General features: G+C 40.6%; 1 protein-coding gene across 5 annotated transcripts; it reads left to right on the plus strand.

Annotated features, from left to right (window-relative positions):
- The first annotated feature begins 312 nt into the window (after positions 1 to 312).
- Positions 313 to 15,562, plus strand: psip1a (PC4 and SFRS1 interacting protein 1a). Of its 5 annotated transcripts, none has more exons than XM_033625349.2 (17): positions 313 to 413; positions 892 to 981; positions 1,212 to 1,288; positions 1,986 to 2,124; positions 2,458 to 2,547; positions 2,895 to 3,014; positions 4,162 to 4,221; positions 4,326 to 4,386; positions 5,284 to 5,383; positions 5,572 to 5,746; positions 5,848 to 5,927; positions 6,240 to 6,295; positions 7,731 to 7,801; positions 10,551 to 10,652; positions 10,773 to 10,974; positions 14,206 to 14,302; positions 14,840 to 15,562. In XM_033625349.2, exons 1-17 carry the CDS (start codon positions 333 to 335, stop codon positions 14,868 to 14,870), a joined length of 1,632 nt encoding a protein of 543 aa, XP_033481240.2. In that variant the 5' UTR covers positions 313 to 332; the 3' UTR covers positions 14,871 to 15,562. The 5 variants fall into 5 exon arrangements, with proteins under 5 accessions (XP_033481240.2, XP_033481241.2, XP_033481243.2 ...); XM_033625350.2 differs by having other exon boundaries at positions 5,290 to 5,383; XM_033625351.2 differs by having other exon boundaries at positions 353 to 495.
- The last annotated feature ends 521 nt before the right edge of the window (positions 15,563 to 16,083 follow it).

Below are 16,083 nucleotides of genomic sequence, written 5' to 3' on the forward strand. Positions count from 1 at the left end.
CCTCTAGAAATGTGTATAGCAACGACGTTTAGTGTGGCTGTTTGTTTGTAAATGTTGAATTGACAACGCATGCGTGGAAGTCAACGCCCACTTTTTTTCCAACCCAAATGCAGGTGTAGAACGATCTTTGTACGGAAGATGCTCAGCCTAGGTACTGTAACAAATAATGCACTCACAAAATCAGATTTGGCGTAATTTTGACTCACTATATAACTTTACAAACATTTATTTTTTTCCTAAAGTAGCTAAAGCTTTTGAGTCTGCTTCTTAAAAAAACGAAAACACAGGTAATGACGTGTAATAAAAACAGACTCCCCCCGTCCGGACATATAATGGTACAGTCTTTCGACGTCCTGCGCGGGAGCGGAAAACGTGCATCCGACAGAGGAGAGAAGAAGCGTTGTGTTTTCCTGGTAAGATACTTTGCTGCTAGAAGACTTTACCAAATTACAACAGATACTCGGCTTCCTTACAGGCGTCTGCACAAACCAGAAGGTCAGTGAAATGAAGGGGACAGTTCTAGTTCCGGTAGCAATTAATAGCTACAAGCTAGCTATCGTGTGTGTTTGTTGATGAGGCGTCCTGCTCTGCTCACGCTTGTTAACTTAGCTTCTGTGCACTGCCAAGTGTCAGTGGCATTAGCTTGGGTACATTCAGTGCCTGTGTGTTATATAGGATCATTTTACTGACACTGAATGTGACTGTCAGGTTTGAATGAAGTGTTGACTCCAGAGGATGTTGGCTGGTGGTCAGGGGGAGGGGCACTTGAGTGTGGATGTGTACTGTACACGTTTTACAAGCCTGAGCAGATGCACTTTAATATGGATGATGTGAGTTGCATAGCAGATCTGTAAAGGTGTGTATCAAGTTAATTTTGCCTGCCCTTTTCAGCCAACTAACACATCCAGCATGACTCGAGATTGGAAACCTGGTGATCTGATCTTTGCCAAGATGAAGGGCTATCCACACTGGCCTGCAAGGGTGAGTAGGGGCCTTCATCATGGGCACATGTACTGTTATACAACATTTTATTACAATTAAAGTTAATGTGATTAAAATTAAATGCATGTGCAAACACCCATCCACCAGAAGTGAGCAAATAACCCACATCCACTCCACAGACCAAAACCACAGACACACCCACACAGTGACTTTTGATTTGTCATTCACGGCTGTGGATAAATATATATTTTTCCTCATTTGTTTACCAGATTGATGAAGTCCCAGATGGTGCTGTGAAGCCGTCTAATATCAAGTTCCCCATCTTCTTCTTTGGCACCCATGAAACGTGAGTAACCAGCCACTAACTATTTGTTGTGTCCTTTACTTTGATGGGCCCACATAAGATAAAGTACCATTTGATATCGATCTTTAATATTTCATAGGTCTAAGTGGTCAAAACAAATAGAAGGTATTGCAGGCAATGCAGGAAAAGATAAATCCATTGTTATATGGTTAAAACAGATAGAGACAAGTGTGTTGCCCTTAAAAAATGTGGAGAAAAAAGCCAATTGCATATTAAATTTTAAGTCCTCCTTGCAAAATTTACCACAACACACTGGACTTCCAATATGACTTACATGTTAAAGTGTTGGAAAATCAGAAAATTGAAGAATTTTGTGGCAAGCTTTTTTTCCCTCATGCACTGAAATGCATCAAACACGTGTCTCAGTGTACTTATAAATCTTCCTGGGTGAGTGAGTAAGCGACAGTGGTTATTCCAAGGGTAAGAGTTTTTAAATTGTATGCACAAATAGACATTTTAAATAGTGAATTGTTACATTGATAAAGCACTTTTACCCAGTTTAGTTTATTGAGTTATGGAGTTGTGTTCTGTTGGAGGTGTTTCTGTAGATTTGTAAATGTTGATGATTGGCTGAACAGTGTTACCTGTGTCTGTGTGCTGCTGCAAACACACACTACATTTTTAATACTTTAGAAAGTTTTAAATGAACAGACATTCTGAATTATCTTCTTTCAAACAGAGCATTTCTGGGCCCCAAAGATATCTTTCCATACCAGCCCAACAAAGACAAGTACGCCAAGCCCAACAAGAGGAAAGGCTTCAATGAAGGATTGTGGGAGATTGAGAACAACCCAAAGGTTGAGCTCACTGCACCAAAGGTACATCTTTCTTCTCTATATCTCCTCCAGAGACATTATTCAGTCTTTATCCTCCAGTCGTTGGCCTCAGGCTTGGATTGACTGTACCTCACATTCTGTTATACCTCCCTGAGTTTTTGAGAGTTTTTTTTATGAGTGCTTTTGTGTTTAATTTTATCCTCACTTGGCTTCTTCCCCTGGCTATCTAAACATACAGTAAATGTTTTATACTTGTAGTAGTTTTAAGCTACCTGAGAGAAGTTGGGGTAAACAAAAATAGCTGGTTTAGAGCATCTTAGTTACTGTGCTTTTGCTAATTTGTTTCATTTAACTGAATTTTGTGCTTGTTTAAAGCCGGTCCCCCCTGAATCTTTCACTGAAAAGGATTCGGACAGCGGCCCAGAAGGAGGGGAGGAAGCAGATAACAAGGGGATAAAACCCAAAGTAAGTTTTAGCCCTTCAAATGTATCATTGACAAATAGATATATACACAGTTGCTTCACTGCATTGACACCCGAAGGGTTTGTTCCTGTGTTGTCAGCTTCTTTCTTTTGCTTTTTTTCCTCTAATCTTTCTCTAATGTGTGTCTGCGTCACTTTGAATTCCACATCAGTGCAGGCAATAGCTTTATAAATTACAACAGTAACAGTGTCATTCTGTATTGATAGATTAAAAGGCTTGTACGCTAAGAGTAATGTGTGGAACAGACGGATACTCGCTAACTTTTCTCCCTTTCAAGACTCGTTTACCCCACCACACTGCGTCCTATGCTGTGTCTTGGGTGCATTCAGGTTCCAGGAAGTGAGGCTGAGCAGGAGAAAGAGAATGTGGAGTTGGAGGAGGAGGAGGAGGAGGAGGAGGAGGAGGAGGAAGGGTCTCTGATCTCTGAGCAGGGTCCTCAGAACCAGGATGTACGTACTTTGCATGCTGGGATCCCATAAAGCGGCGCAGGTCGCCCCACCCCCCTCCCCATTGGAAAGCATGTGACACTTGGTGGTTTTTTCCAGCCGGTGGTGTGTTTTCTGTTTGACTCAGAGTTCTTGTCGGTGGCCACAAACATCAGTTGGTGCTTGATGTTTTTATTAGAGTGCCTTCTCTGGGTTTTTCTGTGTTAACACCACTGAGGTGATAAATGATTATCTGAGAAAATCGTCCCTGTGTTGCCACAAAAATGATTGATAAGACTGAATAATATCTGGTAAGCACAGCTGGCTCTGGATCAAATTGATTTAGGTTTGGGACATGTGTGAAGATGAGAAAAATAATTGGTTTCCTTCTTCTGTTTACCTCTCTGAGACCACCCTGACAACTTTAATTATTGCTTTCCATTTCCTGCCTCTCCCTGTCCACATATTCACAAATCTACTGTTTGCAATTAGTTGATTTTATTTTGTTTCTGCATGGCTTTCTGTGTGCTGCGGAGAAAGGTAAGTTGTTTATGTCTTAATGTCTTTTGCTCAGGATGAGACGGACTCTTCTTTGTTTTCTGTTGTCTATTAATATTTTAACAAGTCATAAACTGTGTCCCAAATCCTTACTGTAAACACTTAATATACCCAAACGTTAGTATGAATACCAAAAACACATGCTGGTTATTTACACTATTGTTCCAAAATGCATAAAGGCAGTGAAGCTCACTGCTACAAAAATAATAATAGTAATAATTCAAATGGGAATGAAACAGACCCACAAACAAAATATTGAAAAACAAGCCCCCTCAAAAAGAAAGCATTTAAAAAAGCAGAGATAAAAAGTTAATTATGTGTATGAACTGCCAAAACTGTACACACTTCAAGTATCAGTTTATATTGTGTACAATGAGTGTGTGTGGAGTTTGGACACAGTTATTCTCAATGAAACACTGGCACATTCATTACTGCAGATTGTAATGCCACAGCTACACACTAGATGGTGCTATTGATTCACACATTTAAATTGTTCTTGTCAAGCGATTGCAATCCAATCATCTAATTGTCCAATTGACGTGATTACTTGGCTTTCACTTCAGCAGATGTTGGTGCTATATTAATGAGAATTAACAGAAGCTGTTGATTTCAGGGTGCTGCACAGAAAGAATCCACAGATGCTCCTAAACCCAAGCGAGGAAGAAAGAAAAAGGTTTGTAATTTTTATTAATGGGTTTACTTTTAGTGTGTCAATATAATCTATAAATAATGGTTTGCAGGAAACGTATAAGATGGTGTGTTATATTTTTTCCCCAGAGTGATGTTGAGCAGGAGACTGAAAAACAGGATGCACCTGCCAGTCCTGTTAGTCCCTCAGGTAATCGGTGTCCCCTGTTATGTTAGTACTAATAATGCTGTTTAAAGGAATACTTTGCCCATAAAATCACCATTTGTATATCAGTTAGTCAGCTGTGTTTCCTTGAGTTGGGTAGAAAACCTGTTTTTCTCACAGAAAACAGTGAACATACTAATTGATTAGGGGACACGTTTAACAATGACGAAAAAATAATCCATTTACGAACTCTCGCACAACTTGCACAGTATAACACACGTCTCATTTATCCAGTCATATGCTCAGTACTTCCCAGATACACGCATTTTCACTTAAACCCTACTATTAAAAACTGAACTGAAAATTAAACTTATCTATGCTCTCTTCAAAGCCAGTCCTCAAATTTTATGTATTTGAGTACGACTGGATAAATGAGACTCGGATTATACTGCACGAGTTGTGTGAGAGTGTGTATATGGATGTTTTGACATAGTTTTGCTCTTAAACGTGGTCGCCAGTCAATCAGTAAATCAGTATGTTCGCTGTTTTCTGTGGAGTTATGCGAGAAAAACAAAGTTTTCTTCACAAATTCAAGGTAACACAGCATGTCTAATTGATTTACAAATGGTCATTTTGGGTGAAGTATTCCTTTAATGGCTTTGTGCTATTGACATAAATAATGTTAGAAAGTTCAGGCTTATTTCAGATGAGAGAGATTGTATGAGAGAGCAATAATGAGACAGGTACAGGTACACAGGAGATGCCATGGATATATACATTTAGAAAAAATATGAGTGACATTTTGCAGCGTGAGATTGTAGGACATCGTCACCATATCAAATTTTAGATTTCATCTGTCAGTGGAAATCTTTCATTCAGTCATTCAGCTCTCCTTTGCATTAACTGGATTTGTGGTGTGTGTTTTTGTGTCCGTGTGACCAGCTGCAGAGGCTCCTAAACGACGAGGCAGGAAGCCCAAAAGTGAAAAGTTACTTTTGCTCCAGCAGCAGCAGCAGGAACAGCAAGGCTCAGGAAGTGAAATGTAACCACATTAACATGAACACACCACGTACACACAGAATTCTCACATAAGTTTATTGCTTGTACACAGCCTTTTTCCTGATGGTGGGCAAAGAAGACAATAATGCCAATCATATGTATTTTTTTTATCATAAGTTTGTTAATTTGACACCCCATAGCCTCTTCACAGACACCTTCTCTCACATTTAGGGAGACTGCTGAGTCGGAGAGAAAGAGAAAGAGGGCAGCAGAAGACAAGTCCAAGAGTGGAGAGGAGGATAAGAGAAAGAAGGAGGACAGCAAAGGAAAGGAGGCAGAGGGGAAGGAGCCTGATGCCAAGAAGAAGAAGAAGGAAGAGGGCTCCTCAGGCTCTGATGATGAAGAGGCAGGTGTCCAGTCCAACACGATGCCTCCTTGTTAGAGATTTGTATGAACAGTCAGTATGATGATTTCATGAATGTGATTTTTGATTTCTTCTATCCTCAGAAAAACAAAGGCAGAAAGAAACACCAAAACTCAGAAGTGGACAAAGATGTGCGACGGCGGAAAGCAGATGAATTGAGAGAGTACGTATACATATGATGTCTATCGAGTTATCAGAGCCTGAAATGATGTCCTCTTGTTGCTTATTCTGGCCCAACCATCAGCCAACAATCCAAAAGTATTTAAGTTACAGTTATATGGGGAGAGAAGTTAACATTTGAGAAGGAATCATCAGAAAATGTTGCATTTTAACTCAAGAAATAATTTGAATATTAAGTGGAATATGAAATAAATCTTGTTTTATTTATCAGCCAATATTATGATATACATAAATTCAAAAAATCATTAGAGGAATGGATATGTTTCTGACATGGTATGGTTATTTTGTCTTGCAGGACAAACAAAGATGACGGGAAGAAAAATGAAGAGAGGACAGGCGCCAAGAAAAAGGGTGAGTAGAGAGTTGCATAGCTCAGTGTTGTAGTCAAGACCACCTAAACCGAGACCGAGTCAAGACCAAGACCAGACCAGTGCGAGTCCCACAATGCATGACACATGTATGATAAAAGGTGGAACATGCAAACTATTAACACTCCTTCAACTGATCTGAAACATCCACATTCCCATTAAAACACCCACTGAAAACAAAGGAAGATTCCTCCTTCCTCATCTTTTTCACTGCCATACTGTATATGTTCATATGTATAAGTGTCAAAAACAGTAGAAAAGAGATGCACATCCCAACGTCCAGTGGAGTGGGTGCTGGACCAAAGAAACATCTGGCAGAGCAGAAAACGACTATGTCTGCACACCAAGCTTCGTGCTTTGGTTTCTACTTTGCTGTATGTATAAGTGTGTCATGAGAAATATCTTGATAAAATAATGAAAAGGCATTGCAGAGGTGAATTTTATGTACGGGATATTTTCTTTGCTGATATCCCCGCAGTTATGGTCTTGACCAGACTGAAATCCCAAGTCCTCTTTGTCTGAGAAAGGATGAAACCAAGACCTTCACAGAGTGATTCTGAGACCCGTCTCGGGACTAGAACAGATCTTGAGCACTACAACACTACTGTAGCTTAAATATCAAAATGCAACCGGTCAACGTAATGTAACGCTGTAAAATGAGAAAGTTGGTCTGGCCGGTACACAGTGGCAGAGCAAACTCTTATTTTACAGCTTAACAGTACACTTAAATATGTTTCTGGAAATATTTCAGGTGAGAAATGGACAATGCAGTAAAAGAGTCTTTATCCATATTTGATCAGCGCTGCCTACTCTGACAGTTTGACCAGAGTTCATGTGCAGTGATTGACATGATCGACAGCTGCGTGTTCGGTTGTTGCCGCAGTGGATTCTTGCAAATGCCATTAGAGGCAGTAGAAAGAGGAGGAGGGACATGCTTTTTTCGCAGACTGTCCGTCTTATGCACGTCTTTCATATGTAGTGACAGTTTGAGCAAATTTAACTCATAAAATGACCCGCTGTAGCTGTAATATGACCCCCTCAGCATTTTCACAATTGATCCTTATCAGGTTTTTGCCTGACTAAATGTAAGGTAGTGTCCATATTCAGTGCTGCTGAAACTTAATCTTCAGGCTGTTTTAATTTTGTGCCGCAGTCTGACATTGTGACAGCTCAATGAAGGGTCAAGTATTCGGACTGGAATTTAGTTCTTCTGTGTCTTTGAGTGACATTTCCAACAAGTCGAAGCACATTGCTTCAGCCAGATTAAAACAAATTTACGCAGTAGTAAAAGGTTGTTGTGTATCCCAAAAAACAGATATAATCCTTAAATTCACCCTTGATTTAAAATCTGTAAAAACAGTGATGCAATCGAAAGTATTTCCACCTTAATGTTTTATTTTCTCTTCTCTTCTCCACAGAAATATCAACTGACCTGAAGCTCCAGCGACTGCACAGTGAGATCAAGATTTCGCTGAAAATTGACAACCCTGTAAGTTGTGCTCTCCACTGTCAGATTAAATAACGTACACCTACATATTCTCTTCCAAGTCCATCTTTCTACACTGACACCTTTGTGAATCAATGTTTGTTCCTTTTCACCCTCATGCACTGAACTAACAAAGACAAAATGCTCAGACTCTCAATTTGCAGCTCAGGGTTTCATCTCTGTGAAGTATGTAGTAGGATCATTTCATCTAAATATTATTCATCTTCGTGTATTTCATGTGTCCCAGAATCCCTTGTGTTGGTAGTCAGCCTGTGACTCACATCCTTATAGACCACTGTACTTGGTGAATCACAGATCCATAGTTGCACAGTTCTGACATAGGAGACGTTGTCATTAGGGGTGTAACGGTACACAAAAATCTCGGTTCGGTACGTACCTCAGTACACAAGTCACAGTTCGTGTTTTTTTTTTTTTTGTTTTTTTTTTTCTCTCGGTACAGTAATGAAAAAAATAGACAACTATTAAATATCTTTTACTTATTGGTAACCTTATTAAAACATACCACCACAGCAGTTAACTCTTTTTACACAATTTTTGAATGAAACAAATATATATAAAATCCTGCTTTTTCACATTGTTTGAATGAAAATAGAAATATAAAAGTGAAAAATAAAATCCTGCTGTTTTTTTAACACATTTTTTGAATGAAAAATATAAATATACATTTCTGCTTTAACAGTTTTATTCATTTAAAATAAAAAGTATAGTGCAGCTGGTCAGCTTTAAAGTCTGCTCAGATTCAGTTTTACTAGGAACTTACTTAGCTTTCCCACTCTGTTAAAGTGCAGTAAACAAAACATGCTTTTATCTAAAGTGCAGCTTAAACAATTTTACTCAACTCCAATGGCGTTGATTATTTCTTTAGCGCAATGGTCAGGGAAACGCTTTTTCTTTTTAAACGACGACGATATCGTAGATTGCACCAGATTGCTTTTTCTAGTCGTGCCGGTTAACGTTCAAACTCGGGTGGTGTCGCTTTAGATGCGGTAGCATGTTAGACGTGTTTCCAAGTACATACCCGACCGCTGTTCTGCAGTGTCGGCACACTGCTTTTGTCTTGTCCACTTGTTTATTTGCATCTTCGTATTTTACCCTGAGACCAAAGTGTTCCCAAACGGAGGACTTAAGGTTTGCGGGTGGGTCTTCAGGTTCGTCAGGCTCACTTGCTATGTTGTCAAAATGCAAGAATGCGCTGCACAAAGTGAAAGCGGAGGTTTACGGGACTCGATCCGTCACTCAATTATGTCCGTCGGGGAACTAGATATTTGAAATGGTTCGGCTCACAAAAACGGAATTAAAATAAAATAAAATAATATCCTGCGGCCAATAATTCGGTACAGGGTCGTGCCGAACCGAAAGTCACGTACCGAACGGTTCGACACAAATACATGTACCGTTATGGCCCTAGTTGTCATGAATTTACAGAAACTGGGCCACGGAGGTACGTCGGCAACATGAGAGTCAAGACGCTGTTATCTTTCACAGTGTCTGCGACATTGGTTGTCTTTAATGACAGACCGTAAATGTAGAGGACTGTTTGTAATACATCATGATTAAGTTTGAATCTGGCCATCAAGACACCCTGGCCCATATCACTGGCAGAGGTTGCTGAGATAATTAAACAGCTCCTTGGCGGCAAGGCACCAGGTGTGTATGAGATTTGCCCAGAGATGCTGAAGGGTCTTGAGATTGTTGGGCTGTCTTGGCTGACATGCCTTTTCATTGTCACATGGAGGTCAGGTACAGTGCCTCTTGAGTGGCAGACCGAGGTGGTGGTTCCTGTTTTTTTTTTAAAAGGGGGGCCAGAAATCAGCGCGGTATCGCACTGCTCAGCCTCCCTGGGAAAGTTTATTCCAGGGTGCAGGAAAGGACCGATTGTCAAACCTTGGATTGAGGAGGAGTAATGCAGATTCTGTCCTGGCCGTGGAAAAAGTCGGGATGAGAGTCAGTACCTCCAAGTCTAAGACCATGGTTTTCAGCCAGACGATGGTGGCTTGCCCCCTCTGGGTTGGGAGAGAGTTACTTCCCCAAGCAGAGGAGTTCAATTATCTCAGGGTTTTGATCACGAGTGAGGGTAAAATTGAGCGCAAGATGGACAGGGGGTTTTGCTTTGCCAGACTGTCGTGGTGAAGACGGAGCTTAGCGAGAGGCCATGCTCCGATTTACTGGTCCACCTATGTTCCAACCCTCACCTATGGTCATGAGCCTTGGGTAGTGACTGAAAGAAGGAGATCATGGATACAAGCGGCTGAAATGAGTTTCTTTCAAAGGATTGCTGGGCTCAGCCTTAGAGATAGGGTGAGGAGCTGAGACATGTGAAGCGAGCTCAGAGTAGAGCCACGTCGAGAGGGGCCAGTCGAGGTGGTTGGGGCATCTGCTCAGGATGCCTCTTGGGCTCCTCGTGATAGAGGTTTTCTGGGCATGTCCAACTGTTAGGAGGCCCAGGAGTAGACCCACAACATGCTTGAGGGATTATATATCTTGTCTGGCCTGGGAAAACCTCTGGATGCCCTAGCAGGAGCTAGAAAGCATTACTGGGGAGAGGGACGTCTGGAGTACTTCGCTTAGCCTTGCGCCCCCTTGACCTGGTCCCGAATAATCAGATTAAAATGAATGGATAGATGATTAAGTTTGATAATTGTTTTTTTTTTTCTTTTTTTACTTTTAAATTCCTACACATCTTTCTCGCTTGCTTCAATGCCACTCTTATCCATGACTTTCTCCTCACCAGGATGTGAAGAAGTGCTTGGATGCTTTAGATGAGATCGGTGCCCTTCAAGTGACGACCCAGCACCTGCAGAAACACAGCGAACTTATTGCCACACTGAAAAAGGTACACTCACTCATCCAAAATCCATTTAAAGTACGACTGTTTTTAAATAGAGCAATCAAAGTGTGTGTCCAACCACTTTATTAAGTGGTGATATGTGTGGATTTTTTCCCTATGTTTTAGATTCGCAGATTCAAGGCCAGCCAGGACATCATGGACAAGGCCACCATGTTGTACAACAAGTTTAAGAGCATGTTCCTGGTTGGAGAAGGCGACTGTGTGCTCAGCCAGGTGCTTAACAAGTCTTTAGCTGAACAACGGCAGCACGAGGAGGCCAAGAAAGGAGCGCTGAAGAGAGTGGAACAAGCCAAGGAAAACACCACAGGTACTATGTACTAAAGATTCAGTTACTTCATTACTAGTCATTTCTAACTCCCTACAGTGAACTGTTACAGCATATAATGTAGACAGGAAGTTGTTAGTTTGTCCTTAAGGGACCTTTCTATTTCATTGTAGCTGCTTGTTTCAATTTAGCATTTAGCTCACATGGGTGCATGGTTCATCATGGTTTAGTATTACTGGTCCAAGGGATGATTATAACTCATAGGTGAACAAGAAAAGAGTTTGATCACGAGAGAATAGTTTTGACTCTTTAAGACACTGGCTCCCTCTGTGTGTGTGTTCAATGGTGTAACTAAGGCTGGGTTTCCACACAGTTTGGATAACTGCACTGAGTGTATCACGAATATTGAAGTTCACACAGACCGAAGTGAGCATCTGTTACCTGCAGCTCTCCATCTAACCAACTCACAACCTTTACCACTGCTCTCTTGCTTTCGTGTCCCTTGTTAAAATTAATTTGATACAGCTTGGTGTCTTTGGTGTTAGAGGCTCCTCTAAAACAGCTACACTATTTTACTGGTCAGAGTTTTGAGGGGAGGTTTTTTTTTCCAGTCAATAGAACTTTATTCATCTTCATTAGGGTTGGGTCGGTATGAGGAAAAAAAAACGGTCCGGTTTTTGGAGAAAACCACATCAAGTTGGTAATAGCGGATTTTCGCCACTTGGGGGCGCAATTGACTCATTTAAAATAAAAAACGACCTTAGGACAACAGAGTGACAGTAACAAGTTGTTTCTTTTATTCCTTACAAATAAATTTTGCAGCTTAGTCAATCAGTGCAAACAAGGGTTGCCTCCTTCGTCTGGCTCAAAGCCAAAGTGTTGCCATGGTGGCACATTCTTTGATTTCGTCGAGACAAAATTGTCCCCGTCACTATTAAACAAACTCCAGGCTACAGCAGAGGCGCATGCGCACTCGCACCTCCTAGCTCAATCCCCGCCCCACCCCCCTCTCTCTCCTGCTTACTGTGCGCTTGGTGAAGAGGCAGACACAGGTGCTCACAGACTCGGGCGTACTACAAGCGGAGCTGACTCCGTGTAAAAATGTCCGTGAAAAATCCCCACGATGTGAAAAATACATGCCGAACAGTCTTTTGTGTGACGCTGGTGCGCAGAGCGGAGTCCGCACGGTCATGCTTTGCGCGCACAGGGCTTGCGGACGTCCACTTTTACCGGGTGGACCTCTGTGGCGTCCGCTCCGCGTACGTTCTGCACACGTTCTGTCCGAGTATGCGGTCCGGTCGGTCTCAAAAAATAAAACCCGGTCCAAGACGGAGTACCGGACCGAAATGGTATTACCGGGAACCGACCCAACCCTAATCTTCATTCATAAGATTTACCCTGTAGTTGATGTTTTCAGTGTTCAACAATCAAGCGTGGGCCTTCTTGCATCACACACACATACTTGATATCACTCAGTCTTGGTATAGTTTCAAAATTTGTTTATCTGTGCCAAAACAATACCTGAGTTTCATTACTAAAATGTATGTACATGTATAACAATACCTTTGTTGGGAAATACAAACATGTTTTAACTCTTTCTTTTAACAAAATATGCCAAACTTTGCATTACAATGTTGTTTAAGGTATATTATGGATGATTGTCAGTTACTGTTTGTAGACACGCTCATCAGGTTGACTCTTGTTTGTTGTTTCACCTTGATTTATTTGTGTTTATCACTGCTGTATCTCTCAGATGCCTGTTGCTTACAATCTGGCATCTAGTTGCTACCTTTTTTTTTATAAAGCCCTGACCTTACTTGAGCACTCTGGCGATGCACAACCCTATATGGCAGAGCAGAGGAAACACAGGGCAGGAAATACACCACCACACACTGCTACTGGGTCATAAGTGTTGATTGAGAGGGATTACTTTTGTATGAGACTATACATTGTTTTTTAGGAAAATCCTGCGATGTTGTGACACTGAAGGAGTTAACAATAACACTATTACTGTGATATCTAAAGAAAATATAAACAAAAAAAAGCATGAAAATAAATTATCTTTGTTTATTGTGCATTTTGCCTCCTTTTTTGGGGAGCAAATGAATAACACCCAAAATATGCGTGTAGGGAGGTGAAGAGAGTCTGTAACCATAACTGTATAGAAGCATACGAACAGCAATTACACTTATTGGATAGTAAAAAGACAACAAGATGGTGTTGAAGGAGGGAGATAATGCACAAACAGAAGGTAACAAAAAGTATTCAAGAGGCTTGAATTATTTACATGATATTATCATATGTGTATTATTTATTTATTTATTTATTTTTTTAAAGATATTTTTTGGGGCATTTTAGCCGTTATTTGATAGGACAGACAAGTGTGAAGGGGGAGAGAGAGAGAGGGAGTGACATGCAGCAAAGGGCCACAGGTTGGAGTCGAGCCTGGGCCGCTACGGCAACAGCATTGTACATGGGACGCCTGCTCTATCCACTAAGCCACCGACACCCCATCATATGTGTACTATTAACATGATAGCAATATTTCATTTCCAGTGATCACGGTTATCGTCACTATAGCAATTGATGTCAACTTTTAATACTTTTCAGTACTTAATAATTATATACACATTAAGGCCATTCACAGGCTGAGGTCTCGAGACACACATTCTTTGCTAGCTATCATTATTGATGATTATGATTTTTGTATAAAATGTTCATGATATAAAGAGAAAGATTAAAAGTAAGCGATCTTCAAGGCTGGTCATATTTTAGCACATTAGTACAGTTAGGACTGTGAGAGATGGCAGGGTCATAAGTTATGTCATAAATTAGGTTTTGTCTGCTGGTTATTGGTAAATTAAGTATGACCAGCTGAGTCAAATATGAAAACCAGCCAGACAACAGAGACATTGAAGCTTTCATTCAGTTTATTTTATCCCTTCCAGGAGGACATCATAGGATCTCTGTGGTTGACTTTCTCAGTAGGAACACTGAGTGTAATCAGAGGTCCGGAGCCACATCCTTGCTCCATCAGCTTGTTATAATTATACACGTACTATATTTCCACTAAAAGTAGTGACACCGTGAAAGGTCTCTCTTTCACTCCAAGGCATGGCAAATGGATGGAAAATCGAGTTTATCTCACTAAGGTCTGGAGCTCAGCATGTGTCATCACATGCTCCTGTGAGGTCTCCTCTCTGCAGTGTTGTAGGTTGTGTAGTTATGTTTTGTCTGACTGAGTCTGTGTGTCTCTCTGTGCACCGCCTAAAGACAAGATGACAAATGGTGATATCAGCCCCGAGGAGAAGAGGCAGGAGACGGACAAAGAGAAGATTCCTGAAGACACATCGGTGGGAGAAAATCACAGGTAGTTTACCCAGGGGCTGCTAACTACAGTGGCCAATGCGAAAAAGCAAATGGCCCTATCTATGGCCTGTGTTTGGTTTGTCCATTCTGGGCTACTGTAGAAACATGGAGGACATGCTCCCTGTGTAGATAAAAATGACTCAATCTAAGGTAAGGTAATACACTAAAGAAATTAAAATTATTATTTTTCATTTCTGCTGATAACGCCCCCTAAATCCTACACACTGCTCCTTTAACCTTTTAAGTTCAAGTTTATAGTGCCATTTTTAAAGTCATTTCTAAAACAGCCGGCAATTTGAGTTTTCAGCAGATTTTATTAAACTGCAGTAAAATGTTTTGTTGGGGACTATTAATACACATTTGGTGCTGTATGGGTAAGCATCAGGACACAGTGTATGTGGGATTGACTCGAGATTAACTACAGCAACCATGTTTGGTGTACAAAAGGAACATGGCACCCAGTGTAACATTGAAGCGTTCAGCTACACCACACAGCTGATACCGTATTAACCCATTTCTTTATTCTCTTGGACCATAGTGCTCCAAAAGCTCAGGAAGAGTCCACTTGAGTGACCTACATGCCTGAAGGAAGGAGAAGACATTTGCTGCTGTACTCGTGTCCAAACTGGGCTGAACAACTGGGATTTCCTGTCCAGTTCCTTTTGATGACTGATCATGATCACTGGTTTCCAGTTTACCAATTGTCTCTGTCAGTGATGCTGCTTAAAGGTTCCAGGACATCAAACCCATCCACTCCCAACATGAAGACTGACTGCATATTTTATTTTTTTAACTTTGTGTCACACCTGTTGAATTTGAGTTACATCTGTGTCAAGACTAAGAGCTTGTAGCAGCACCTTGAACGTAGATCTTAGTGAGCATGCTCACAGGGACGAGGTTAGCACCATTTAGTCCCATTTTTCAACTGGAGTAGATGGTTTTGATTAAACACAATCATTTCATATACATTTAAATAGTTTTTTTGACATTTACAAGTTGATCTTAACTTCACTTACAGATTATTTGAAGGTCAAAGGTTTAGTTAAACTTAGAAGCAACATTACTGTGTCTAATATCGGTTTCATTAACATTTTAAAGATTCACAAACAGAAAATTTGCCAAAGTTTATTTTGCCAAGTTTTCTCACATTCAACTGTCTGTTTTTAAAAGTTCTGTTTTTAACGTAGATGTAAATAAGAGTATTTTTGTGCCTGTCTGATGACCTGTTTAAGCATCCAATAATAAAGTAGCACTTAAAGTACTGCTTGTTGTCTTTAATCAGATATGTACAGTGATTGCACAGATATCATATGGTACGCTCAAACACTGCTGTTGTGTTTTTTAGAGCACTTCACAAAGATGTGGAAACAACTCTGTTGATGAAGTTTAATTTTGTTTGCGAGGCTTTGACCGTTTCATCAGCAGGGTTATTGCTGTGTCATGTTACTACTGAGTTATATTTGTTCCGCTGGAAACTTGTGGCCAAACTAGTTTCCTTAATAAGCTTCTAACTCTGACTGATGGGGTTTTAGTTATTCAACAAAATTTCTGTATTTTTGGCTACTGTCAGCATTTTAAAGGGAGTGGGACTTGTTTGGTAGAAGACGACAAAAAAATATGAATGTGTCCTGATTAAGGTGTAGCAATAGCTAAATCAAAAGCTAATGACCTTTGCCATTGTTGCCAGGCTGCTCTCCATCAAATCTGATCGAAACCCACTGAAACATCTTGATGAAGCAGATTATCTGACTGTAGTGTGTCATAACGACCATCTAAACCAAG

This window comes from Epinephelus lanceolatus, chromosome 3 (assembly GCF_041903045.1).
Source record: "Epinephelus lanceolatus isolate andai-2023 chromosome 3, ASM4190304v1, whole genome shotgun sequence".
Lineage (NCBI taxonomy): Eukaryota > Metazoa > Chordata > Actinopteri > Perciformes > Serranidae > Epinephelus > Epinephelus lanceolatus.